The sequence below is a fragment of the Salmo salar genome, chromosome 10 (genome assembly GCF_965601325.2).
Source record: "Salmo salar chromosome 10, fSalSal1, whole genome shotgun sequence".
In the NCBI taxonomy this organism is placed as follows: domain Eukaryota; kingdom Metazoa; phylum Chordata; class Actinopteri; order Salmoniformes; family Salmonidae; genus Salmo; species Salmo salar.
This window is the reverse complement of record NC_138300.1, coordinates 77,381,373-77,407,776: the sequence shown is the minus strand read 5'-3', so window position 1 is coordinate 77,407,776 and position 26,404 is coordinate 77,381,373. Positions and strand designations below refer to the sequence as shown.

The window sequence follows — 26,404 nt, the reverse complement described above, 5'->3', positions numbered from 1 at the left end:
CCTTACTGTATGAAAGTGGTACTTCCTGTTGTCTTGTTTGGAAGCTTAGAATGGGCTTCAAATTTGCATAATCAAATTCATGAAAACACAGTCATGTACAACCTGGACTCAGGGGTAGACGTAACATAGTAAATTCAAATCCAGGACACTCCAATTAGTATGATATGTTACATTTCGCAGTGTTGTAAGTAAAAATACTTTAAAGTACTACTTAAGTAGTTTTTTTTGTGTATCTGTACTTTACTTTACTATTTATATGTGGGACAACTTTTATGTTAACTTCACTACATTCGTAAAGAAAATATTGTATTTTTTACTCGTAACATTTTCCCTGAAAACCAAAAGCATGTGTTACATTTTGAATGCTTAGCAGGACAGGAAAATTGTCAAATTAACGCATTTATCAAAAGAACACGTGGTCATCCCTACTGCCTCTGGTCTGGTGGACTCACTAAACACAAATGCATCATTTGTAAATAATGGCTAAGTGTTGGAGTGTGCCCCTGGCTATCTGTAAATTTTAAAAACAAGAAAATGGTGCTGTCTGCTTTGCTTAATATAAGGAATTTTTAATTATTTATACTTTTACTTTTGATACTTAAGTGTATTTTAGTAATTACATTTACTTTTAATACTTAAGTATATTTTAGTAATTACATTTACTTTTGATACTTAAGTATATTTAAAATCAAATACTTCTAGACTTTTACTCAAGTTGTACTTTAATGGCTGACTTACACTTTTACTTGAGTCATTTTCTATTAAGGTATTTATACTTTTACTCAAGTATGACAATTGGGTACTTTTTCCACCACTGACATTTCGTTTGGTATGTATTCATTTGTGGATGTCCATCATCCATCTCATATGATATGTTACAAATTACAATTCATACAATAGGGCGGCAGGTAGCCTAGAGGTTTTGAATCCCTGAGCTGACTAGATGAAAAGTCTATCGATGTACCCTTGAGCAAGGCACATAACCCTAATTACTCCTGTAAGTCGCTCTGAATAAGAGCGTCTGCTAAATAACTAGAAGGTAATATGTTACGAATTGTAATTCGTACAACATATGAATTTGCAAAACATATGATATGTTACGAATTCCAATTTCTTGTTGTCTAGGTGGCTAATGCTAATGTTAGCTAGGTGTTAAGGGTTAAGGTTATGGTTAGCTAAGTTGTTGCAAAGTAGCTAGTAAGTAGTTGCACATTTGCTAATTAGCTACAATTATTTATTTATTATATTTATTTAACCTTTATTTAACCAGGTAGGTAAGTTGAGAACAAGTTCTCATTTACAACTGCGACCTGGCCAAGATAAAGCAAAGCAGTTAGACACATATAACAACACAGAGTTACACATGGAGTAAAACAAACACACAGTCAATAATACAGTAGAAAAACAAGTCTATATACAATGTGAGCAAATTAGGTGAGATAAGGGAGGTAAAGGCAATAAATAGGCCATGGTGGCGAAGTAAATACAATATAGCAATTAAAACAATGGAATGGTAGATTTGACAGTAGATGGAGTGTGCAAAGTAGAAATACTGGGGTGCAAAGGTGCAAAATAAATAAATAAATACACTAGGGGCAGGGGTAGTTGTTTGGGCTATTTATAGATGGGCTATGTACAGGTGCAGTGATCTGGGAGCTGCTCTGACAGCTGGTGCTTAAAGCTAGTGAGGGAGATAAGTGTTTCCAGTTTCAGAGATTTTTGTAGTTCGTTCCAGTCAATGGCAGCAGAGAACTTGAAGGAGAGGCGGCCAAAGGAGGAATTGGCTTTGGGGGTGACAAGTGAGATATACCTGCTGGAACGCGTGCTACGGTTGGGTGCAGCTATGGTGACCAGCGAGCAGAGATAAAGCGGGACTTTACCTAGCAGGGTCTTGTAGATGACCTGGAGCCAGTGGGTTTGGTGACGAATATGAAGCGAGGGCCAGCCAACGAGAGCGTACAGGTCGCAGTGGTGGGTAGTATATGGGGCTTTGGTGACAAAACGGATGGCACTGTGATAGACTGCATCCAATTTGTTGAGTAGGGTGTTGGAGGCTATTTTGTAAATGACATCGCCAAAGTCGAGGATCGGTAAGATGGTCAGTTTTACGAGGGCATGTTTGGCAGCATGAGAGAAGGATGCTTTGTTGTGAATTTTTTTAAATGTAACATTTGTTGGGAAATTATAAAGTTGTCCGTGATGAGATTCGAACATGCAAACTTTGGGTTGCTAGCCATTCACGTTATACGCCTCCCACCAGCTGTATGTCTCATTTTTGACACCATGCTGGTCTATAAATAAACACATTTTTTTGTTGCATTTTCCAAAAGTCCTTGCTGGCAACATTCAATCTAATAGAAAACAGCCTGTAACTAACGGGTTCTTACCGTCCTCAGCTCAAGCAGGCACGCTACGGCATGCTATCAAGGCTGCAGGAGTTGTAGTTCCATTGACACTTTTCTAATTCGTCAAGTATTTTGATTCAATGCATTGGGTATGAGCAAATCAATACACAAATACGAATATAATTGTATATATATCCTATATGACCGTGTTTCCATAAATTTGATTATATAAGCTTAAAGCCCATTCAAAAACAGTATGGGACTTGCAACGGTAACTACCCACTGGACGCACACTGGTTTAATCAATATTGTTTCCAAGTCGTTTCAATTAAATTAGGTTGAACCAATGTGGAATAGACGTTGATTTGATGTCTATGCCCAGTGGGTACTCTCATACCATATCGAATATGGTGGATAAATTAAGATAGTTCACTCAGGCCGTTTACCATTAGACACCAATGCGATAGCAGCTGGGTCTGGTCTACTTAGTTCATAGACTTCCATTGAAACAGAAACATTTGTGAGTGGGATGTCTCGCTTCCTCTTCTGTCTCTAAACGTATGGCGCTGCTCGTCGTCTCACAGCCTCCATAATGGGACAGATACAAAGCTGCGTCTTCTATCTAAGTCTATGGAAGCAAGTTGAAGGAAAATGGGTCTTCTTAGAACTACATATCCCATTGATTTCCAAATCTCACCACGCAGACTCACGAGGAATGGGCTCGGTTGGACCCATAGAGATAGTTAGAGGACACAACATTTTATCTGTCCCACTATGGCATCTGTGAGAGCATGGGCAGCGCCACTGAGGCCCTCTACATTTTGAAGTAGTCCATTTTCTTCTTCTACTACTTCTATGGTTGGTAAACAAACTGAAAGGGTGCAAACTGCCACCCGGAGTGTGCTGTTTGAACAGGTATAAAGCCAAGGTTGACAATTTACTGCCATTTGGAGTTATGATGGAATGTTTGTTCACAAGTATAATTCATTGGCTGATCCCTCCTGATGAAGTGGATGCAATTATGTGATCCTTCCGTAACCCATTGGAAGTCCCACCCAGCTGACTAACATTACTTCAAAAGTGTGACATTCCTGAATTGCTCTGCTCATTCTCAGTCATTGTAAATAAGAATGTATTATTAACTGACTTGCCTAGTTAAATTAATACATTCTAAAACTGCTTTTGGGCACTAGAGTCCTCTATCTATCTATCTATCTCTATGGTCGGATCAGTGTTTACTTCCGGATTTCGTTCGCAGCAGCTGAAGATTGCTGTAGCTAGCGGTTTGAGCTCCAGAGCTAATACAGTACAAGGATTCATGACAGAGTGTTGCTAGCTAGACTAGTTGCATCGCAAGACTCGATTCATTCGGTCCTGCAGTCTGCGAAGGACATTCGACACTCCAGCGGACAGGGACGTAAAGCGAAGCCCCAGCAGGATACCTCGCTGACTGGAAATTGGACCGAGACTTTTGCCCGCTCTTCTCCACTCGTCTTCGAGCTCAAAGTCACTCAATGCTGCGCTCCTCTCACTCAGCGCAGCACCACGGCTCCGACTAGGTAGCTAGCTGTTCATGTTCTTGTAGTTATCTAGGCTCAGGTTCAGAACAAGGACACCAGCGATACGTTTTTGACATTTGACGAACGAATTAGGCACAGGGAGAAACCGATCCACGAAGAGACGGGAGTCGGGGCCAGGCGGGGAAGCGAGGGGTGCCCGGATAAAGTAAGGGGGTCGCCTCCAGCAGCCTTGGCGGATTTATCCCTACCCAAGTTACAAACATCATGGATTGGTTAATGGGGTGAGTACAGCTAGCCCTTTCCCGTTGACAGCACATAACGTTACAGTACCAGTTACTAATCTCTTTTGTGGCCGGTAATATTTGACAGCTACAAAACAAACGATGTTTAGCTCTTTTACTATCAGAAAATGCACGATACATAATACTATTATGGTGGTAATGACTCCCCTTTCCTCTGGATGTCTAGCTACCTAAGTACTGTAGATATCATCATGGCATGTTCTCATTTTTGGCCAACGCGGTAACATTAACCGGCGAGAAGCTATTTTGAGCATCCGGTGCAGTGTGGCCTGACGTTGTACAGTAAGTGGCCAAGAAGATTAGGTCGTGAAAATGTATTTTTATAGAAGCCCGTCACGCAGGCTACACTAACGTTAACTAGATATCTAACTAGTTAGTTTTCAGGTAGCTAGATTTATCGGACTCGCCGTGTTCTGTGTAACGTCATTTCCCTCGCAAGGTGCATTGTTTGGCTAACGTTTCGATCAGATTTCAACATGGAAACAAGCTAACTATTTAGCCAGCTAGGTTTTGCTTACTACGTTGACTTCGTCTTCACTGTAAATTGGCTAGTTTAGGTAACAAGTTAGCGGGAGCTAGCTAGCTGGCTGTACACAGGCACGGTGACTTGTGCTGATTTTGTTACGTTTTCGTACGCGTCTAAAGTACATGTTAGATCATAGCCACAATGTATCATATTTTGGTTGAGCAAATACATTTTTAGAGGTTATCATGACGGTGTAGTTTGTTTCGGTCAATTGTGCTGTAACTACAGGCAAGCCAGGTGTGTGGCGACGTCATCGTGGGAATTGACACCTCGTTGCGAATGCGATGCTGACCTGTCACTTTATTTTCTGGGTGACACTTCCGCCTTTAGAGTTCTAGCTCTGAAGATGGGACTTGTATATCTTGTAGCTTGTTTGATAATAATGGATTGTAGAGTTGTAGCTCAGTTTCTGGCTTGGTTTTTGACAGGTCACATGTATCATCTGTAGGGGTAGGGAGGGAGCGATTTTGAATTGTATTATACTTCCATGCCCAGTCCTGTCTTTCCATCATGACGTGAGACATTTACATTTTAGTCATTTAGCAGACGCTCTTATCCAGACCGACTTACAGTAGTGAATACATACATTTCATTTCATGCATTTTTTTGTTGTTGTTGAGACATTGCAAGACAAGTGTATTCTCCCATTGGGGTCGTTCCATGTAATTTCAGCAAGCCGTGATACCATCTCAGATTGTTCTGAAATCGTTTCTGTAGTTGGAAACAGATAAGATAAGCATTGGGGAAACATTATTTGAATGAAATGCCACATGAAGCGTGAAAATGCTAATATATGTACCATGGACTTGCTTTGGATTTGTGACACACATTAAGAAGTTAGCATTTGAAACAGTGGCCAGGTAAACAACCAAAGCATGGGTTGCTGTCATAGCTGGTCCATAGAAAACCAATATATCATTTTGGTGAACTATCCCTTTAACGAGGGGGATTCTAAAAAAATAAAATAATTACCTAATAGCACGAACAGCACCACCTAATGGTCAGAAACTGGTGAACCTGACAACTTCAATAACGAGGTTTCCATTCAACCTTTTAATGTGAGTAATGTTGGATAAAAAAACATATGACAGGCCTGATGGAAACAGCATTTTTTTCCCCCCTGTAAACTTTACAAATGTTGACAAAACATAATACACTAGACAAGGTGGGGTATTTGGGCATAAAAGCATTTGACATTTTGTGCATAATTCGTTCTACCTACAGACATTTTGCGTGGGTGATATGCTTGATGCTCCTTTTCCAATACATTTCGAGGGTCTTATTCTGGTGACATGATCATCGATGCTGGGTTGCAGTTTCACGGATAAAAAATAATCTCACTCTTTTGTCCATAATAATCTTATCATCCATCCTGTTCCTGGAGAGCTACCGTCCTGTAGGTTTTCACTCCAACCCTAATCTAGCACACCTAATTCTAATAATTAGCTGGCTGATAAACTGAACCAGGTTAGTTTTAACTGGGCTTGTGAAAACCTACAGGAGGGTAGCTCTTCAGGACAGGGTTGGAGACCCCTGATGTAGGCTATACGTGTATCTGCACTCAGTTGGCTAGAGTGCATGTGCCAATACGTGAGTGGCCACACTTGCTATATCATTTTTTGTTTTTGTGACAACCATCAGTAGAGGAAACCCATTTAACTTGTATTTATGTGCACTACGTCATCACGCACAACCTTTTTTCCACAACAAGTACATTTGATGGAAACACATTTCTAGTGGGAAAATGTGCACATAGTTTTATGCATGAGCTATATACACATTTCTCTGAACAGGGGGGGAAAACATCACCACATTCATTGAGAATACATTACATAGGATGAAGAAACAGTACTCTAAGCCACAGCTCCATACTACTTGTCAAACATAGAGAACTGATACTATATACTCGTTGTTGATGTGGTATTGGCATGGAGTGTGAGGAATCCATGGAATGATAATCTTATTTTTCTAACAACAAATGATTTCAGAAAACTTTGACATGGCGGGTGTCAAGCCTCTTTCTAGTGCTTTTTGAGGTGGAACAATCCATTGGCCTTATTTGTTTCTTGACTACAGATTTTGTTTCCTGACTTAGTCACACAATATTTACAATGCAAATGCTGGTGAATCAGGCAAGGGCAGAGTCTGATTCATATTTGCCTGCAAAGAGAGGAGAGTAATGAAAATGTAATTGACAACTTTGCCATGGCGTGATAAGCTCAGAACATATGTACGTGATTAGCAGACAAATGCATTTTTCTGTTTGAGCTCACTCAAGGAGTGCATCAGCTCGTGTGGATATCGACCTCTCAATAAACTCTTAGCCTAACTGCCAGTCACTTGCTGTGTGTTTTTATAATGTAAACCCTCCTGTATTTTCTGGTATTATTTTAATCTGTCGCAGCTTCATTCTGTGTAGAAGCGGTCTATGTATTGTCACACGGCATATCGAAGTACATTTGAAAGAGCTCGCCTGTCTGTCCGTCCGTCTGTTATTCGTGAGTGAGGTTACGGAGAGATCAGTGGTCCGTCTTCATACAGACACACAGCTTCTCTCACTGTCTGCTTGTCTTGTGGTCCTGGGCCACCACTGATATCATTTCCCAGGCAGGATCTAGAACACAGCACAGGAACAGAACACTTCCTTTGTCTGCCCCGGCAGTGTCAAGGCAGGGGTCCCCACTGAAAGGTGTGCCGCCCTAGCCCAGTCAGTGTGAGGGCAGAGGAAGGGGTGGAGGCCTGCTGTTTGGGTGGTTCTCCTCCGCTTGACATTCTGGCTGAGAGATAACAACAACAAGGCAGTCACCGCCCCATTGGAATCCCTGCCAGTATATGAACCAGGCACCGGCTTCGACTAATTGGTTTGTATCTGACATTCGTCGCCTTGTTGATGTGGTGGTGATGACTAATGTATTTTCTTTTTCTTGGAAAAATATTTATATTTCTCTCACCCCCTATGCTTCTCTCTCACTGCAATTTGCTCGCTCTCTCTGCTGTTTCCTGAAGTCCGCGATCAGATCTTTTGTTTTGTTAACGCTGAGTAAGAGGTTATTTTCCTGGCACCACCCTCCCAGGGCCCTCACCTCCTCCCTGTAGGCTGTTTTGTCATTGTTGGTAATCAGGTCTACTACTGTTTTTTGTTGTCTGCAAACTTGATGATTGAGTTGGAGGCGTGTGTGGCCACGCAGTCATGGGTGAACAGAGAGTACAGGAGGGGGCTGAGCACGCACCCTTGTGGGTCCCCTGTGTTGAGGATCAGCGAAGTGGAGGTGTTGTTTCCTACCTTCACCACCTGCGGTCGGCCCGTCAGGAAGTCCAGGACCCAGTTGCACAGTGTGTGGTTCAGACCCTGGGCCCCAAGCTTAATGATGGGCTTGGCGGGTACTATGGCGTTGAATGCTGAGCTATAGCTGCTGGTGTGTGTGCGAGACCTGACTGCATGCAAAGCGTCTTTGCCCTTGTCCAGAGTGCGTCACTCCTGAGAGCGGAGTCTTGAATGAGTTAACAAAGCGTGTAATCACTATGAATACAGACGATGCAGGGTGAAGGATGACACAGCCACAATGAATGGAGGGATGACATGGAGAAGACGATAGGACCAGGACTGATGGATAGAGGGAGGGAAAGAGGAATAGATGGCGACGGGGCAATATGTCCCTAACTGATAAGGAAGGAAGGAAGGCGAGAAGGACCCACAGACAGATGGAGGAGCGATGGAGTGAAGGAGAGGGGGCGCTATGGGAGCTTCTCGTGGGGTTATGATACAGGGATGAAAAGCTTAATGATGCAGGGAACGATGGGGTGGAGGGAGGTACCCAGAGAGACTGGTGGAGGGAGGTACCCAGAGAGACTGGTGGAGGGAGGTACCCAGAGAGACTGGTGGAGGGAGGTACCCAGAGAGACTGGTGGAGGGAGGTACCCAGAGAGACTGGTGGAGGGAGGTACCCAGAGAGACTGGTGGAGGGAGGTACCCAGAGAGACTGGTGGAGGGAGGTACCCAGAGAGACTGGTGGAGGGAGGTACCCAGAGAGACTGGTGGAGGGAAGAAGAGGGTGAAAAGGGAACCCATGACGGGGTCACGTGATGAAGAGAAGGTTGACAGGACCATGACTGGTGGAGGAAGGGAAAGGATGGATAGAGATGAGGCAATGTGGGAGTTGTTGATGCAGGCCTCGACATTAATGCTTGTCCTCTTGTATAAAATGTAGCCTTTTTATTTAACTAGGCAAGTCAGTTAAGAACAAATTGTTATTTAGAATGACGGCCTACCAAAAGGCAAAAGGCCTTCTTGCGGGGATGGGAGCTGGGGTTACAAATCTAGGACAAAACACACATCACGACAAGGGAGACGCCACAACACTACGTAAAGAGAGACCTATGATGACAGCACAGCATGGCAGCAACACGTGACAACAACACAACATGGTAGCAGCACAAAACATGGTACAAACATTATTGGGCACAGACAACAGCACAAAGGGCAAGAAGGTAGAGACATCCATACATCGTGCGAAGCAGCCACAAGTGTCAGTATCAATGATTGAGTCTTTGAGTGAAGAGATGGAGATAAAACTGTCCAGTTTGAGTGTTTTTTTTTTTGCTTTTTTTGCAGCTCGTTCCAGTCGCTAGCTGGATACTTTAAATACTTCAAAAAATAGTCGGACAAGAAGAATATACCACTACGTTAACAAAAGTATGTGGACACCTGCTCATCGACCATCTCATTCCAAAATCATGGGCATTCATATGGAGTTGGTCCCCCTTGCTGCTATAACAGCCTCCACTCTTCTGGGAAGGCTTTCACTAGATGTTGGAACTTTGCTGGGTCTTGCGTCCATTCAGCCACTAGCATTAGTGTGTGTGTATATCGGATAACTTTGTGATTACCGCAATCACAATGTCAAACAATTACTCCAGAGAGGCCAACATTGGAATAATATTTAAATACATTTTTCATGTACGTACATAAAAAAGCATACATGTCAAAATGTAGGTGATATGCATACTGGGTACAGACTCATGTCCAAACAAATGCTGAAATGATTGAGGCGCCAGAAAATGTAGCCAAATTTTAATTACATAAATATAGGCTTAACGCCAGTCATGTTTGACAATTACCATCTACAGTCTTTATATTGTCAACATAAAGTGGCTTCAGAAAGTATTCATACCCCTTGACTTATTTTATTTAACCTTTTATTTTACCAGGTAAGTTGACTAGGAACACATTTTTATTTAAGGCAATAACCCAGGGAATAGTTACAGGGATGAATCAGCCAATTGGAAGCTTTGATGATTAGGTGGCCATAATGGTATGAGGGCCAGATTGGGAATTTAGCCAGGACACCGGTGTTAACACCCCTACTCTTACGATAAGTGCAATGGGATCTTTAGTGACCACAGAGAGTCAGGACACCCATTTAACGTCCCAGCCGAAAGACTGCACCCTACACAGGGCAATGTCCCCAATCACTGCCCTGGGATGTTGTTTTTTTTAGACCAGAGGAAAGAGTGCCTCCCACTGGCCCTCCAACACCACTTACAGCAGCATCTGGTCGCCCATCCAGGGACCAACCCTGCTTAACTTAAGAGGCAAGCCAGCAGTGGGATGCAGGGTGGGTATAGCTCATTCAATGAATCATCAAATTGCAGGGATCAAATGGCTTAAGGTAGGCACTTTAATGCAAAGTAGCTAGCTAAGACCTGTTTATAATCTTGTAAGGCCATCATGTTCATGTTTCACTAGGGCTGTGACGATCATAGAATTTTTGGTAACGTTTTTTGGGTCAAGCAAATTACCATGGGCACAGTTTAACCGTTCAAATTGCAAAATGAAGGCAAATTTTCTGCCTCCTGCTGACTGTAGCAGTTGCCCCATAGAAATAGAATGAATAGAAAGGGTGTCTCCGTTCAAGTCAATGATGGCATAATCGGTAGACTGGCAGACATTTTGAGTGTGCCCATGCCAGGAAGTAAAAAGCAGGAAGTGTACCCTTCAATCTCTGCTGTGATTTGTTGAATCAACTCGACTGACATTACAAAAAATACATTCCATGGCATGAGCCACATCAGTTGGCCTCATTTGAGTGAGCATTGTACATTACCATGGCAATCCAGCATCAGTTGATGGAACATTTCAAAATACCATGGAAATGATTGCATCACAGTCAGCCTTTGCCAGTGTACCAATGAGTTTACCAGTCAAATTGCCAGGTTTAGAGCTTCCAAGCCTGTTCTATTCATTCTATTTCTAAGAGTGGCCCGCTCGCTGCCATTGCGTTGCCTAGCAACACAGTAAACAATCTATCACGCAGCGGTCACGCCTCTGGGTCATAGACTTGATATTCGCTAGCCTAGCTGATTTCACCTTTGTTTTTTAGAAATTCACTTTCGATTTAGAAATGTCCACACTCATCAAGAATGACATCGGGCAGTTTATTTCAGCGCACAGAGGGAAGGTTTCTGGTTGGATTTTAGATCATCTTTACAAACAGGAGAAATATGCGCACTGTAGCTGGTAATATGATATCCCAGGCCTTGGAGCGTCGTTAACTACACCACACCAACGTTCTACTCTGATGCGTGGAGATTGCTCACTTTCATCCAGTTACGATCAATTATTATTATGATCAGTTATGATCATAGGTATTGCTTGCTATTTAAATTTTTGTTATATATATTTTTTTTTACTTTTCCATTCTGACAGTTTTATCTCTATATTCTTCTTGTCCAACAATGGTATTTACCTGTCCTGGAGCTCTGGTGTGGGTCCATCTGGGTGCGGAAGGTAGCCTGGCGTGTAGGAGCCGACAAGGTAAACATCTGTTGTGCCCTTGAGCAAGGCATTTAACCCCCAACAACAACTGCTCCCGGGCGCCAATGACGTGGATGTCGATTTAATTTAGCCACCCACCGCCTCTGAAGACACATTTCGGTTGAATGCATTCAGTTGTGCAACTGACTAGGTATCCCCTTTTCCCTTCACTTTCTACTTCTAGTGTGCAACAGCTTGTTGTCAAGACCTTCACACAGAGGATTGGGGTTTTGGATTGGGGTTTCGGTGTGTTGTATTCTTGTGTATGTTGGTCCCATGACCAAATGTACCCCTTTTGAAGCCAGGTGAACTCATTGCTGAGGGTTCAATAGGATGTTAAATGACAGGGGAGCTGCACAGCAATGCCTACATGTCATTTCCTGCTGGGGGAAACAGGCGGGCGCGACAGATGTTTAATCCCTCCTGCTTTTCAATGATGGATTGGTAATACATGAGAGAGAGAGAGAAATGACAACTGCTAGACAAAGTGGTGTTGGCTTTAGAGTGCATGACCTTAACAATGGCTGTATTTGAGTGCGGGTGGTGGATAGAACACAGGCTATATGTCTGCCTGCTCAGACAAACATGGAGACTGATGAAAAAGAGTGCCGCCAACTGTTGGTGGTCTCCGAAAGTAGGGCCGGCGCCTCTGTTCGAAGGCGTGGTAATGAGCGAACACACTTTATTGCACGCACTTAATTAAGACACACACACACCAATTTAGCAGGAGGGGATGAGTAAAACTGGTTACCTACAAGATAAAAACAAGAATATGTAGCAGTGCTAAGCTAACAATGGTTTAAGCAATGAACACGTGTAGGCTAATGACAGGGGAATAGCAGTAGGGCCTATACATTGCAGCAGCTATACATTGTAGTAGCAAGGAAATGGAAGCATACATAATGTTTAGGCGAACCGAACGAGTGTGCTTGCATACTCCATTAAAAGACATTCGCTTGAAAAACTAGAAATAAAAAGTGGCAATAGTACTTTGTCCGTTTTGAGACACCATAGCCAGTATACACTTCCTCAAAATAGTCAGAATTCTCAATAACAAAATTGCATTAAAATGAGTCGTCTCTTGTTCAATGACGAAGTACTTTATTGAAGAATCCCTACTGTTGACTAATCACAGACGAAGGGTCGTAGACTTTGGCCACCGACTTAAGCTTGCCTCCAAAAAAATATTGCGCGTGTGTGTGCCCGAAATGGTAAAAAACCCTCACCGAAGTCCAAAACGTCACAAAATGGCGCCATAATATATATATACAAACTCTTCCGAACTCTTTCACCGGGGAAGCATGCCAGACGCCTCAAGGCGTTAGCATTACACCAAGAACACAATGGCAATGAACATAGCAGACTATATACAAACTGAAGCCGTAACATTAGCACTTGGCTAGTACGCTAGGCCTTGCTAAATAGCGAAGGCAACGAATGGACTCACGTAGCTAGCATAAACAGTATATGCAAAGGATTGGACAAGGCCATGACAACAATAACAACAGGGGCCATCTTAAGCCTATACAGGTAATGAGCCTAGGCAGTACTGTATTTTTATTTAACCTTTTATTTAACTAGGCATGTTGGTTAAGAACAAATTCTTATTTTACCATGATGGCCTACCCCGGCCAAACCCTCCCCTAAGCCGGATGACGCTGGGCCGATTGTGCGCCGCCCTATGGGACTCCCGATCACGGCCGGTTGTGATACAGCCCGGGATCGAACCAGGGTCTGTAGTGACGCCTCTAGCACTGAAATGCAGTGCCTTAGACCGCTGCGCCAACTCGGGTGCTCTACAGTTACAATACCCAGTAGTATGCTGGTTCCAATATGACCGATGAAGTCTAGTCTGTCATGGACGCACTAACACAGGGAAAGTCCAGAGGAGGAAAGAAGTGTGCATAGGTGAGCAGTGTGATGTGAAGGGTAAGAGGTTTATGAGAGCGCTCCTCACTCTGCCACTGCTTGCTGGAGGCTTAGTTCAGAGGCAGAAGTCGGGGTTCTGTGACCCAAGTTGACTACTTGTGATTGGCTGACCACCATGCTGTGATAAGGGGCCCCTAGCAACCAATCTGATTGTCTAGGGCCAGAGCTGTGAGAGGCCAGTTTATGGCCCCCATAGCCTGCCAGGCTCCATAGGGGCAAGGGATCCCCCTATTGCAAGAGTTAGAATGTCAGTTTGTGAGCCCATGTCCCAGGGCCAGAGAGAGTGACTGTGACAGGGTTTTCTACAGTTGATCCTATCTTCATAGTCTCTTAAGAAAATAGGGGGGGGGTGGGGGGGGGGGGGATGCTCCAAATAGCATCAAACATTTCACAAACTCTGGCTCCACGTGGCCTAATGAAGGTTTGATCGGATTGGGCTTGCACATGTGATCCCTCCCTTGTCAGACTGAGGGCATGTTAGGCCGAATCACCGGCGGGCAACCGTGTCCTTTTGGGACGAGCTGTAGTAATAATATTAGATGTAATGAAAAGCGCTACATAAAATACAAGTACAGTGTCAGTCGCTTTAAATTAACAACATTTTAGGGGTCTGCAGTTCATGCGCGATGGTCTCTCACCGCTTTCGATGCTAGGCAGTTCGAACAAGTCGTATGTTCGATCGGAGGGAGCCTACACGGTACAGCCAGGCCATCTGACAAGCAGGCCATCTGACAAGCAGGCCATCTGACAAGCAGGCCACGGAGCTCTTTATCGGCACTTCCTCTGTAGGGTAGGCTGGATCGCCCACTACTGAAATGCAGCACCCACCTGCGCGACGCTTCGGCCACTGTAAAAGAACCAGTAAGACCTCCACACCTCTGCAGTAGTCCCCCCACCGCAGTCCACTTCCCTCTGAAACAGGGCTGGTGGCCGAAAAAAGCCAATGCTTGTTGATATGGTGTTACTGCATCATTCAAATGGGCTGCAGAGATGGCTGTAGGGGAGATTCATAGAGCTAGATATGAACTCGCATCAGCCATGGCTATTTACTGTGTGTCACGCCCTAGTCACACACAGCCAAGTGTGTGTGGATGTCTGCATTGTGTGTTTTATAAACATGAGTAGGCCTATACCAATGTGTGTGTTATTTTATTTGTGTGTGTCTGAGTAGTGCTACTCCTTTACCTCTGACTCAGGCTGTAACTACATATGCTGGTACATTTCATAGCAGCTATCAATTGCTTGTTAGCGGCCATGTCCTCATCTCAATCCATCTCTCTCACACACACACACACACACACACACACACACACACACACACACACACACACACACACACACACACACTCACACTTTAAAAAAAACTTTATTTGAATCCACCAATCAAATTGACACAAAATAATTAAAATATTTCAAAGGTCCCTGTATGCATGGCACTCAAGGGTACAGAAAGCACCCCCTTCTCCGAACAGCTAGGCTGCCCACGACGGCTGAATCAGAGCAGTACCTAGCCAACTGCTTTGTCCTAGTTTTTATCAGGCCCGCAATCTGGAGGCCACGCACTGCAAGCCTGTGAACGTGGCCGAGACTGCCGAATATCAGCACCACCATCATTCACCTACACCCGAGGCTGTCCCGGCGTGCCACGGGGGGCTGGTATTTTAAGCAGCTTCTCTGCAAAGGCCTGCTCCATGTAGCCGTCCAATGAGCAGCCCACTTCCAAAACAGGAAACATATCAACATCAAACCAGCTTCCCCTTACACAATAATGTTCATGCATGTGTGCTGTTGGTGAGACCACTTGTCTCACCTCGCTGGCTGTCAGGTCAACACGGCGGTCATGTCTAGCAATGCACAAATCCTTGTATGAACAGCAGCCATTCACAACATGGACAATGGACTCCATTACATTTGACTCATGTAGAATACAAAATGGGTCACGGTTTGCAGGGTACCAGAGTGCTAGGTTCTACTTTGTTGGTAGAACTCGCAGCCTCGCCTTAACAGTAAAAGGTGAGAATGTCCTCGCCAACGGCAGCATTCTGGCAGACAGAGTGGTCAGCACAGTCCAGAGCAGCGACTTTTGCCTGCAGCCTCAGGCCAGTCCAGTTTTGCAGTAGCTGCATATCCGTCTGATAACATAGGAGCGTGGTCCTGGATGTAGGATGGGATGTTTCGTCGTGGGTGACCGAAGCCTCCACGACAACACAGCGATCTGCAATTGCGTCAGAGGCCGTCGCTGGCTCAGTTTGCATATCAGTCCGTGTCCACCTGAGCTCCTCTCCAGTCCGGTTGCTCAGGTCGTTGAAGTCCGGCCTGTCTGTCAGACTCCAAAGCCTGCAGCACGAGTTAATGATTTAAACTGATTTAATGAGCCATTTGCATTTTCCCTGTACCGGCCGTGTGTACTTAGACTTGCATGGCTTAATCTTTGAGACAAGCATATGCTACTGGCAGGATCAACCAGGTAGGGTTAGTCTGTAAGTACGCACACACACACACACACGCTCACACGCATACACACACTCCGTGGTAGAGAACGACTGATAATCGGTCTGATATTTTTTGCCTTTCCTTGACTATCGGCACAGCCGATGTCCGCTGTGTAGAGCGAGCACGTTCGCCTCTTGTGTCAAACTGTTGCAAGTCGACGAGGAACCTCTGGCTGGACTGCATCTTGTTAGCTACCAACTCATGCTACAGCACGTTACAAAACAAGATACCGGTAGCTTGCTAGCTACGGGTTAGTGTACATAGCTAGCAAGCTACGGGTTAGTGTCCTGCTCCTTTACCCAGTTTATTAAGAGATTTACCATTCCCCCCCAAAATATTACCATGTATAGTATGTAATTTGGTAAAAACAAAGTCAAATTAATTGATTTGAATATTGATTCATTTAATATATATACATGGCTGTCTCTGGGAAATTTAATGATATTAAATATCGGCCTCCTTGACTCCCAAAAATCGGCCCCAAAAAATCAAATAACAGTTGTTCTTTATGCAGTGCCACTGTTAGACCAGGTAAGTGAGTTTCCTTTGCTAGAGCCAGGGTTGGGGACAAATCCATTTTAATTCCAGTCAATTCAGGATGAATTGGAATTTGGTTTACTTTTATAAATTGACTGGAATTAAAATTGCAATGACCCCCCCCCCCCCCCCCCCCCCAACCCTGGTTAGAGTTGAAGATATAGACTAGAGCTGGATAAGGGCAATTCCATGATAACGGAGTTACGCTGAGACTCCATTTAAAAAATAAGTAAAAAAAACACTTTAAAATGTCTGGCCCATTGCTTTCAAAATGTAACAAACCATACAACTCAGCGTTTGTCTCGGCGTAATCCAGTTATGGTGGAATTGATACATAGGATATTTTGTTTGTCTCGCTGTCGCTGCATTCTCCTGGCTGGCTGGAGCAGGGACTAAAAGAAGATTGCTTTGCCAGGATTTGAGTCGACTACCTTTCTACCGCGCTCTCTCTGTTTCCACAATGTTCTTTTACCCTCTTTTTTTTTTCTTTACTAGGCTTGTTCTACTATGCTATGGCTCCTGCTCACCAGGCCCTTGTCTATGAGGATGTCTGATGTCTTAAGTCAGGGGTTCCCAAACTTGTTTTGCATTGGGACCCCTTTTGTGATATCAAATTCATCAGGGACCACCCTAATAATATCAGACTACAACGCCTACTTTAGAGTGCCATTGGAATTTTTTTTTGCGTACGAGCAGTTTCTGCAGTGCATGGCCGGACTAATCAAGTCTCAGCCCCTGCGAAGTAACGTTTTGGCATCCGAGGGAACATTTTGCTGAAATGTCTTGAGTCAATAACTATTGAACCCCTTTGTTATGGCAAGCCTAAGTAAGTTCAGGAGTAATACTTAGCTTATCAAGGCACTTAAGTTGCATGGACTCACTCTGTGTGGAATAATAGTGTTTAACGCAATTGTTTTAATGACTACCCCACACATGCAATTATCTGTAGGGTCCTTCAGTTGAGCAGTGAATTTCAAACACAGATTCAACCACAGTCCAGGGAGGTTTTCCAATGCCTTGCGAAGAAGAGCAACAACAAAAAGAAGCAGACATTTCAATATCCCTTTGAGCATGGTGAAGTTATTAATTACACTTTGGATGGTGTATCAATACACCCAATCACTACAAGGATACAGGTGTCCTTCCTAACTAATTTGCCAGAGAGGAACGAAACCGCCCAGGGATTTCACCATGAAACCAATGGTGATGTTTAAACAGTTGCAGAGTTTAATGGCTGTGATGGGACAAAACTGAGGATGGATACACATTGTAGTTACTCCACAATACTAACCTAAATGACAGAGTGAAAAGAAGGAAGCCTTTACAGAATCATTTTTATTCCAAAACATGCATCCTGGCACTAAAGTAATACTTCCAAAAAAATGTGGCAAAGCAATTTTTGTCCTGAATACAAAGTGTTATGTTTTTAGGGCAAATCCGATACATTCCTGAGTACAATGGGACTTGCCATATTTTCAAACATAGTGGTGACTGCATCATGCTATGGGTATGCTTAAAAGGACTGGGGAGTTCACTCGGGTGTGAATAATTACAGTGCATCTATGTTCAAAAACAACATTTTTGGGCAATACAAGAAGAAATGTATTATTGTGGGCGTACTGTGTATACCAATATCCCTGTGAGCCTCACAGGCCAATGTTGTGCATCTCTAAGAGTTAAAAACATCAAGGATTGATAATATTACAGTGCATTGCACCCTCAACTTATTCCACAGATCTCTTGTCCAAACTCGGTTACTAGTCATATTCATTTATAATCTGGCCGTGGACCCCACTTTGGGAAACCCCTGTCTTAAGTCAGTTATGGGGATATTAGAATTGATCTGAGGCTCTAGAACACACAGCTTACCGTAAGACCTGTCAAGAAAGGAGCATTTATAACCTTCAACACGCACAGGAACACAAACGTGTACACACACACACACACAGGTCTGTGCGTGTCTAAGAGGGAGCGCTACTGTTGACTTGATCTACATGGACCGTTCGTGCTCTCAGTAGAATGCTCTCTATTTGAACGAGGCAGCTCCCTCTTGCCCCGCAACTTCAACGTTGTCTGTGGAATCTCTGGGGAAATGCTATGCGTGTAGTTGGTGAGTGTCCAGGGGGAAGGCCCGGCCTGGTCTGTAGTGTTTGGTTCATTTAGGGAAACTGCTCTAAGGGCTGCTCAGAACAGACGCATGTTTATCCCGAAACGGCCCTCAGTCACCCTCTTTATTCATCGCGCTTGTTCTCCCCTCTCTCCCTCCGCTCTTGCTTTCTCTCTCTCTCCCTCTTTCTCTGTTAGAACACTGATGTGTGGAGACATGTGCGTGCTTGGCTTCTGTTGATGCTGGGCTTCTCGGGCTTGCTGAGCAGAGGACAGAGAACACCGGGCCAAACAGGCCAACCCAACCATGTCAAGCCAAGGCGAACAGGCACTAACATGTCCGCATAGCAACTCGAGGCTAGCTAGCGTAGCTGCGGTTAGCCTGAGGCAACTAGGGGTTAGGTAACATAGCTGGGGTTAGCCAGGGGCAACTATGGGTTAGCTAGCATAGCTGGGGTTAGCTATCATAGCTGGGGTTAGCCAGGGGCAACTAGGGGCTAGCTAGCATAGCTGGGTTAGCCAGGGGCAACTAGGGGCTAGCTAGCATAGCTGGGGTTAACAGGGGAGGAGAAGAAGAGGGGAATGGTCTCATTTGGGAAGACTGGAAATGGGCACGCATGCCCTTCTCTGCCAGCTCTCCTCTCCCCCTCATGTGCAGCCACTTCATTAAATAGCATATCATTCTATGCTAGCTAGCCCCTAGTTGCCCCTTCTGCTGCAGACAACATGGTTATTCATTAGTCCTGTTGTCGTTTTGGGACATTGAGACGATGTATTTTTCCTCATGAGCGAGGCATTACTTAAGGGCATCTGACACCAGTGATGGCACGAAAAGAACAGGCCAGTCTGCATGCCACAGCAGAGGCTGATGGGCAGCCTTTCCTTCAAAGCAACAAAAAAACACTTGCTTAAAAATGAATTGATCTGCACGCTGTAAGTACAGAAATGGTTTGCTCAGTGGGAAATTAATATCCAGCTGGTCGGTGACAACTGTTTGGAGTTTGTGACGACAGCTAGGTGAGCTTATTATTTTAGACGCTATGCCCTGGGATTCCCTATGATGTGTAGAAGAACCCCGTACATTCTAATGACTCTTGCATAGCTAGTGACGCCATAAAGCGAAACGCGTTACACGTGCGTGTTATTGGGAGCCTCAGCTTTTCACAGACGGCTTTTAATAGTTTCTAGCTCAAACCGTTCGGACTCTGCCAACGTTTCTGTCAAAAAGACCCGGCCTCTGGGCCCCTTCAGGATTCGCCCTCTAACACCGCTCTAACTCAGCCCCCGGACTAATGGTTTGCAAATGAAATAGACGAATCCAACGGTACAACCCAGGAGTCTGTAGCTCAAACACGCAATGTTTTAAAAGAAGTTAGAAGTCCTAAATCACGTGGGGGCACAACAGTGGGAGTCGTTGGGTTAAGCTAACTACAGCTAGCTGCCCTCCGTTAACACAGTTCAGTCATTTTACACAGAAGTGTGTTTGTTGAAGCAGGAACCGAAGAAGGAATATGAATAAAGGGTTGACCCCTGTGACCCCAGGCCTAGATGCTGTGTCTGATGTGTAGCTGCATAGAAAACCATAAGATTCTATTGGGCCCTTCTCTGAGGTAAATTAGCCAAGGGGAGAGAGACACACACACACACACACACACACACACACACACACACACACACACACACACTCTACACTCTCTGTGGTCTTGAGACCATTCCCTCTCTCTTTCCCTTTCCCGCTCAGACAGGGTGAGGCCAAGCGATGAAAGTGATACCAGAATGACTTTGCTCTCTTAGCTTTTACGGAAAATGCATAAGTGTGTGTGTGTGTTCTGGTACTATGGGCTATTGGTTCGCTTATACTGCAACTCCCTCTGTGTCAGTGTTTTACTTGTGTTCTTCAGTCCTGTTTGCTGTGTGTGTATTTTGAAGCCCTTTTGCGGTGAGTGTAGTTTGACCTGATGGTGGGGTGTTATACTTTAAAAGGCCTAAGGGCAGCACATGCTGAGTGCGATGCAACCCAACACCACTAGGCTAGAACAAGTCCCTGCCTGCTCAACCTAATCCTAAGGCAGACCCGCCCACTCAGCCATGACTGACAGATACCGGACTTATGACAACCTGAACTTTGAGAAAGTTGGGCCCAGTTCCCAAATCATCCCCTAGGCAACTGTGTTGAACTGCGAGGACTAGGTAAGCATAGGCATATTGCCAATCAGGGCAAGGTGGATCTGTGGGAAACTCAGTGGTCGACGCCTAGACTGTCTTTGGACTGTGTGTGTTTGTGTGTGTGTCTGTTCTCTCTCTGTGTTTTACTTGGCAGGAGTGAGGAGCGACCTTACTTTGACAATGTTAACTGTTTTGTAACGCTGTGAACGGCCAGACCATAACTGGCAGAGCCAATTGAGGGATAGAGAGGGAGAGAGAGGAAGGTGAGGGATTGGGAAGAAAATCACGACTAATCAGACTTCCAGTTGCCAAACACTGTTGCTGGGTGCTGATGGGTCACAACAGGTCCTATATTGGCCTAAGAGCCAATGGTCCTGGGTTATTTTTCCATAAGGAAGCTAGCATCCTGACAGGTCTGCTAGCTGACAGGGGAACAGCTCAAATATATGTTGCGCACACAATGTACACACACACACACACACACACACACACACACACACACACACACACAATGTACACACACACACACACACACACACTGTACAAACATTTTCTTTCCATGACACAGACTGACGAGGTGAATCCAGGGGAAAGCTATGATCCCTTATTGATGTCACTTGTTAAATCCACTTCAATCAGTGTAGATGAAGGGGAGGAGACAGGTTAAAGAAGGATTTTATTTTAAGCCTTGAGACAGTTGAGACATGGATTGTGTGTGTGCGCCATTCAGAGGGTGCCATGCAGGGTTTGTCACACTCAACAGTAGGCACACACTCCTGTGTGTATCAAGAATGGTCCACCCAGAGGACATCCAGCCAACTTGACACAACTGTGGGAAGCATCGGAGTCAACATGGGCCAGCATCCCTATGGAACGCTTTCGACACCTTGTGGACTCCGTGCCCCGCCGAATTGAGGCTGTCCTGAGGACAAAAGGGGGGGGGGTGCAACTCAATATTAGGAAGGCGTTCCTAATGTTTTGTACACTCTGAATGTGATCGTATATATACAAATGTAAGCAAGGTTTGAAATTATTGTTTTAGTCAAATATTATATATATTTGTGCTTCTTGCAGTCAATTTGCAGTCTACAAATGATTAGTAATTGCGTTCTGGCCGTCCGCTCCAGAAAACATGGTCCCGCGGCTGAATCTAGTTGATTATCCTGCTGTACAGGCTGCAGGGAGACGCATCCCATCATGCTTCAGCAGTGAGTCAGCGTTGTCACGGAATGGCGTGTGTGTGTGTGTGCACACATGTCAGCTAGACTGCTGTTGTGACTCTGCGCCCTGCAGTTTGGGACAGCCGGAAGGACCAGAGCCATGTGACTCCCACACACCCCGCCTGCCTATGTCATAACAGTCCTTCTCAGCGTCCCACAGACCTCTCTTAGCCCCCCAACTTGCTCTATATTATATCGAACACACGCACACACACAGGACCTACATCCTGTCCCTTGCTATTGGGGATTGCATGGCGTGTGTGTGTGCGCAAGGTGTGAGTGTTCTCCCCTTGTGACTGAGCGAGGCTGTTTCTGGGGAATAGGCTCACTGATGCAGGCAGATCAGCCCAGGGCTCCTGCGTTGGGTGTGACTATCTCTTTGTGTGACAGTTATTTTTGTCCCATCAGGTTTGCCATAAGGATCATGAGCAGTGGTGACTGTGTGTGGCCGGACGTGATCTATTTTTGTCCTGCCGTAAAGAGTTTAGCTTAGTCACAGGGAGAGAGAGAGACATGGAGGGAGGGAGGGAGGGAGAGGGAGAGAGAGAGAGACATGGAGAGAGAGAGACATGGAGAGAGAGAGAGAGACGGAGAGAGAGAGAGACATGGGGGGAGAGAGAGAGACATGGAGGGAGGGGAGAGAGGGAGACATGGAGGGAGGGGAGAGAGAGAGACATGGAGGGAGGGGAGAGAGAGAGACATGGAGGGAGGGAGAGAGAGAGACATGGAGGGAGGGAGAGAGAGAGACATGGAGGGAGAGAGAGAGACATGGAGGGAGGGGGAGAGAGAGAGACATGGAGGGAGGGGGAGAGAGAGAGACATGGAGGGAGGGGGAGAGAGAGAGACATGGAGGGAGGGGGAGAGAGAGAGACATGGATGGAGGGGGAGAGAGAGAGACATGGAGGGAGGGGGAGAGAGAGAGACATGGAGGGAGGGGGAGAGAGAGAGACATGGACATGGAGGGGGAGAGAGAGAGACATGGAGGGGGGAGAGAGAGAGACATGGAGGGAGAGAGAGAGAGACATGGAGAGAGGGAGACATGGAGGGAGGGGGAGAGAGACATGGAGGGAGGGGGAGAGAGAGGGAGGGGGAGAGAGAGAGACATGGAGGGAGGGGAGAGAGAGAGACATGGAGGGAGGGAGAGAGAGAGACATGGAGGGAGGGAGAGAGAGAGAGACATGGAGGGAGGGGGAGAGAGAGACATGGAGGGAGGGGGAGAGAGAGACATGGAGGGAGGGGGAGAGAGAGACATGGAGGGAGGGAGAGAGAGACATGGAGGGGGAGGGAGAGAGAGAGACATGGAGGGGGAGGGAGAGAGAGACATGGAGGGGGAGGGAGAGAGAGAGAGACATGGAGGGGGAGGGAGAGAGAGAGAGACATGGAGGGGGAGGGAGAGAGAGAGAGACATGGAGGGGGAGGGAGAGAGAGAGACATGGAGGGGGAGGGAGAGAGAGAGAGACATGGAGGGGGAGGGAGAGAGAGAGAGACATGGAGGGGGAGAGAGAGCGAGAGACATGGAGCGGGGGAGAGCGAGAGACATGGAGCGGGGGAGGGAGAGAGAGAGACATGGAGGGAGAGAGAGAGACATGGAGGGAGAGAGAGAGACATGGAGGGAGAGAGAGAGACATGGAGGGAGAGAGAGAGAGACATGGAGGGAGGGAGGGAGAGAGAGAGAGAGACATGGAGGGAGGGAGGGAGGGAGAGAGAGAGACATGGAGGGGGAGAGAGAGAGAGACATGGAGGGGGAGAGAGAGAGACATGGAGGGAGGGAGAGAGAGAGAGACATGGAGGGAGGGAGAGAGAGAGAGACATGGAGGGAGGGAGAGAGGGAGACATGGAGGGAGGGAGAGAGGGAGATGGAGGGAGGGAGAGAGAGAGACATGGAGGGAGGGAGAGAGAGAGACATGGAGGGAGGGAGAGAGAGAGACATGGAGGGAGGGAGAGAGGGAGACATGGAGGGAGGGAGAGAGGGAGATATGGAGGGAGGGAGAGAGAGGGAGATATGGAGGGAGGGAGAGAGGGAGAGACATGGAGGGAGGGAGAGAGAGAGAGACATGGAGGGAGGGAGAGAGAGAGAGAGAGACATGGAGGGAGGGAGAGAGAGAGAGAGAGACATGGAGGGAGGGAGAGAGAGAGAGAGAGAGACATGGAGGGGGAGAGAGAGAGAGACATGGAGGGGGAGAGAGAGGGGGAGAGAGAGACATGACGGGGGAGGGTGGGAGAGAGAGACATGACTGGGGAGACATGACAGGATGGAGACAGTCATGGCTTCAGTGAAAAACCCAGGGTTTGTCCTTGGTGGTTGAGGCCTGTGGGTTTAGGCTGTTTTCCGCTGTAATTGGATTAAAGCATGGTGTGTTGCATCAGACAGGCAGACTCTTCTAAAGCACTGGTTTCTCTGGTGTGTCCAGCCCCACCCTGTGGACTCTCCCTCTCTAAATAGGATTACAGGGCCTGTGTCCACCACATGCTGAGAGAGTACTGTGGAGAAGACAAGACCGAAGAATGAAGACTGGGAAGGAAAGGAGACGAGACAGACAGTTGTAAGTCAGTGGTGGAGATGGTAAAAAGGTTGATGGAGGTCCGGGACAAGAAAGACAAAGCAGAGTGATATAAAGATTTTTTACAGGATTAGAGGGAGGAGCTTTAGCTCAGCTGTCCAGTGGACTTCCTGTATAGCTGCGGTGGACAGGAAACGGATGGCGACGTCGGCATGGGTGTGTGTGACCGGCCCATCCTGGCTGCCTGTTTTGAACTTGACGGGAAGTGTCGTGTGTGTGTGTGTGTGTGTGTGTGTGTGTGTGTGTGTGTGTGTGTGTGTGTGTGTGTGTGTGTGTGTGTGTGTGTCGGTGTCTCTCTTTGCCTTCCTTTGTTCCTCTCGTTTTTATTCCTGTAACTTGATTAGACAAGTGGGTGCAATATGTCCATGCGCCCACACACACACACACACACACTGACTGTGATGTTGTTCTGGAGACGGGACCATGGCATTCCAGAGATGTCAATATAATGTGTGTCTGATTCCCACGTCTGTCTATGCCCCAGACACAGACCCCACTGTCACATTACTCCATATGAGACCAGAGAACATAAGAGTGGTGGAGGAGGTGGTGAGGGTAGGGTTGTTGCTGGTGACCATATTACCGCCACACCGGCGGTCACGAGTGATGAAGGCAGTCAAATTCCATGTGACCGTTTAGTCACGGTAATTAGGCTTCTCCAAGCTCTGATGCTGATGGTCATTAGTAGCCTACCAAACTTGCTAACTGCCTGGTACTCTGCACTCTATTGTCCCTCTAATCACTCTGACATCATTGCAAACGTAATAAAAAAATAGAATCAAACACTGCATGAGAGCCCATGAGCTCATGTTGCGCAACATTTCTATAGGCTATGTAATTGTGTGAGAGAACAGAGTGATGGCCTCTATTAAAAAGAGGAGGATCCCATCAGCTTTCTATAGGTGAGGCCGACTATATTTATTTCTCAACTTTCCTAATATTAAGCACATTGCTTATATTTATTTAAGTGCATAGATGACATGTACTTTTTTCCCGCTGTCCCTGTTTTGAGACATTTGCATGATAGAGTTCCATTCTAAATCAAAACAAAATTCGCACATTATGTAGTATATGTAAAGACAAGATTAAATCAAGAATAGTCTGATGGGTGACAAGATTAGCGTATCACTTGTGAATTATATATTATCACTTGTGAGTCATAGTCGCACACCTGATGTAGCCCAGCCCATATGGTTTTCCCGCTAATGGAACATTCACGCTTATATCGTACTACCATGTGCGCATTGCTGCTCTTACAATGTGAAGAAATAGCCTAATAGTTTATCAACATTTTAAGCTAAACGTTCTGATCTGTTGCGTCAGCCACATTGCGTAAAAACATTTTTGGGACGCTAGTTGTATACATTTGGGCTCTATCACATCCCGCAACTGTCCCAGACTATGTTTTGAATATTTAATTTCTTGCATAGAATAAGTAGACTTTTGTACTATGGGGGATAGTAGATTGACATAGGCTAGTGCTTTTGCTGTTCGTTAGGCTTACTCATCTTGTTGGCTGACGAACCGTAAATGTGGACAGTTCTTACAATATCTTCAATATGCACCTTGGAATTGGATAAGGACACAGGCAGTTGCGTCCCCGGTGTATCAGTCTTCACTTGTAGCCTGTGAGAAAGACCCGGTCAGGTGATGGAGCAGCACTCTGGGAGAAAGGCACAACGGCCAGTGGCCGCAGAAGGAATTCATTTTTTTAGGGTGCATTACGGCCACACAAAGGGGATGCCGCTGTGGAACTTTAGGCATTATCAAGTGATTGTCAAATTGTGAATGAGAGACTGATGTAGTGTGTATAGCCTGCGCAAAAAACTAAGCAGAGCTTATGCCTTTCAAGCAACTTTTTTTTCAAATCATCATTAGTCGCATC

At 45.7% G+C, this 26,404-nt stretch overlaps 1 protein-coding gene across 2 annotated transcripts in view; it reads left to right on the top strand.

Annotated features, from left to right (window-relative positions):
* Nucleotides 1-3,587: 3,587 nt before the first annotated feature.
* Nucleotides 3,588-26,404, top strand: part of LOC106561048 (MOB kinase activator 2) — an 83,496-nt gene continuing 60,679 nt past the window's right edge. Inside the window, exon 1 of one of the 2 annotated variants that reach the window (XM_045688099.2) lies at nucleotides 3,588-4,146. In XM_045688099.2, the coding sequence (XP_045544055.1) occupies nucleotides 4,130-4,146 (17 nt within the window). In that variant the 5' untranslated portion in view covers nucleotides 3,588-4,129. The remainder of the gene's footprint in view (nucleotides 4,147-26,404) is intronic. The other variant, XM_014124629.3, reaches the window with a different exon arrangement.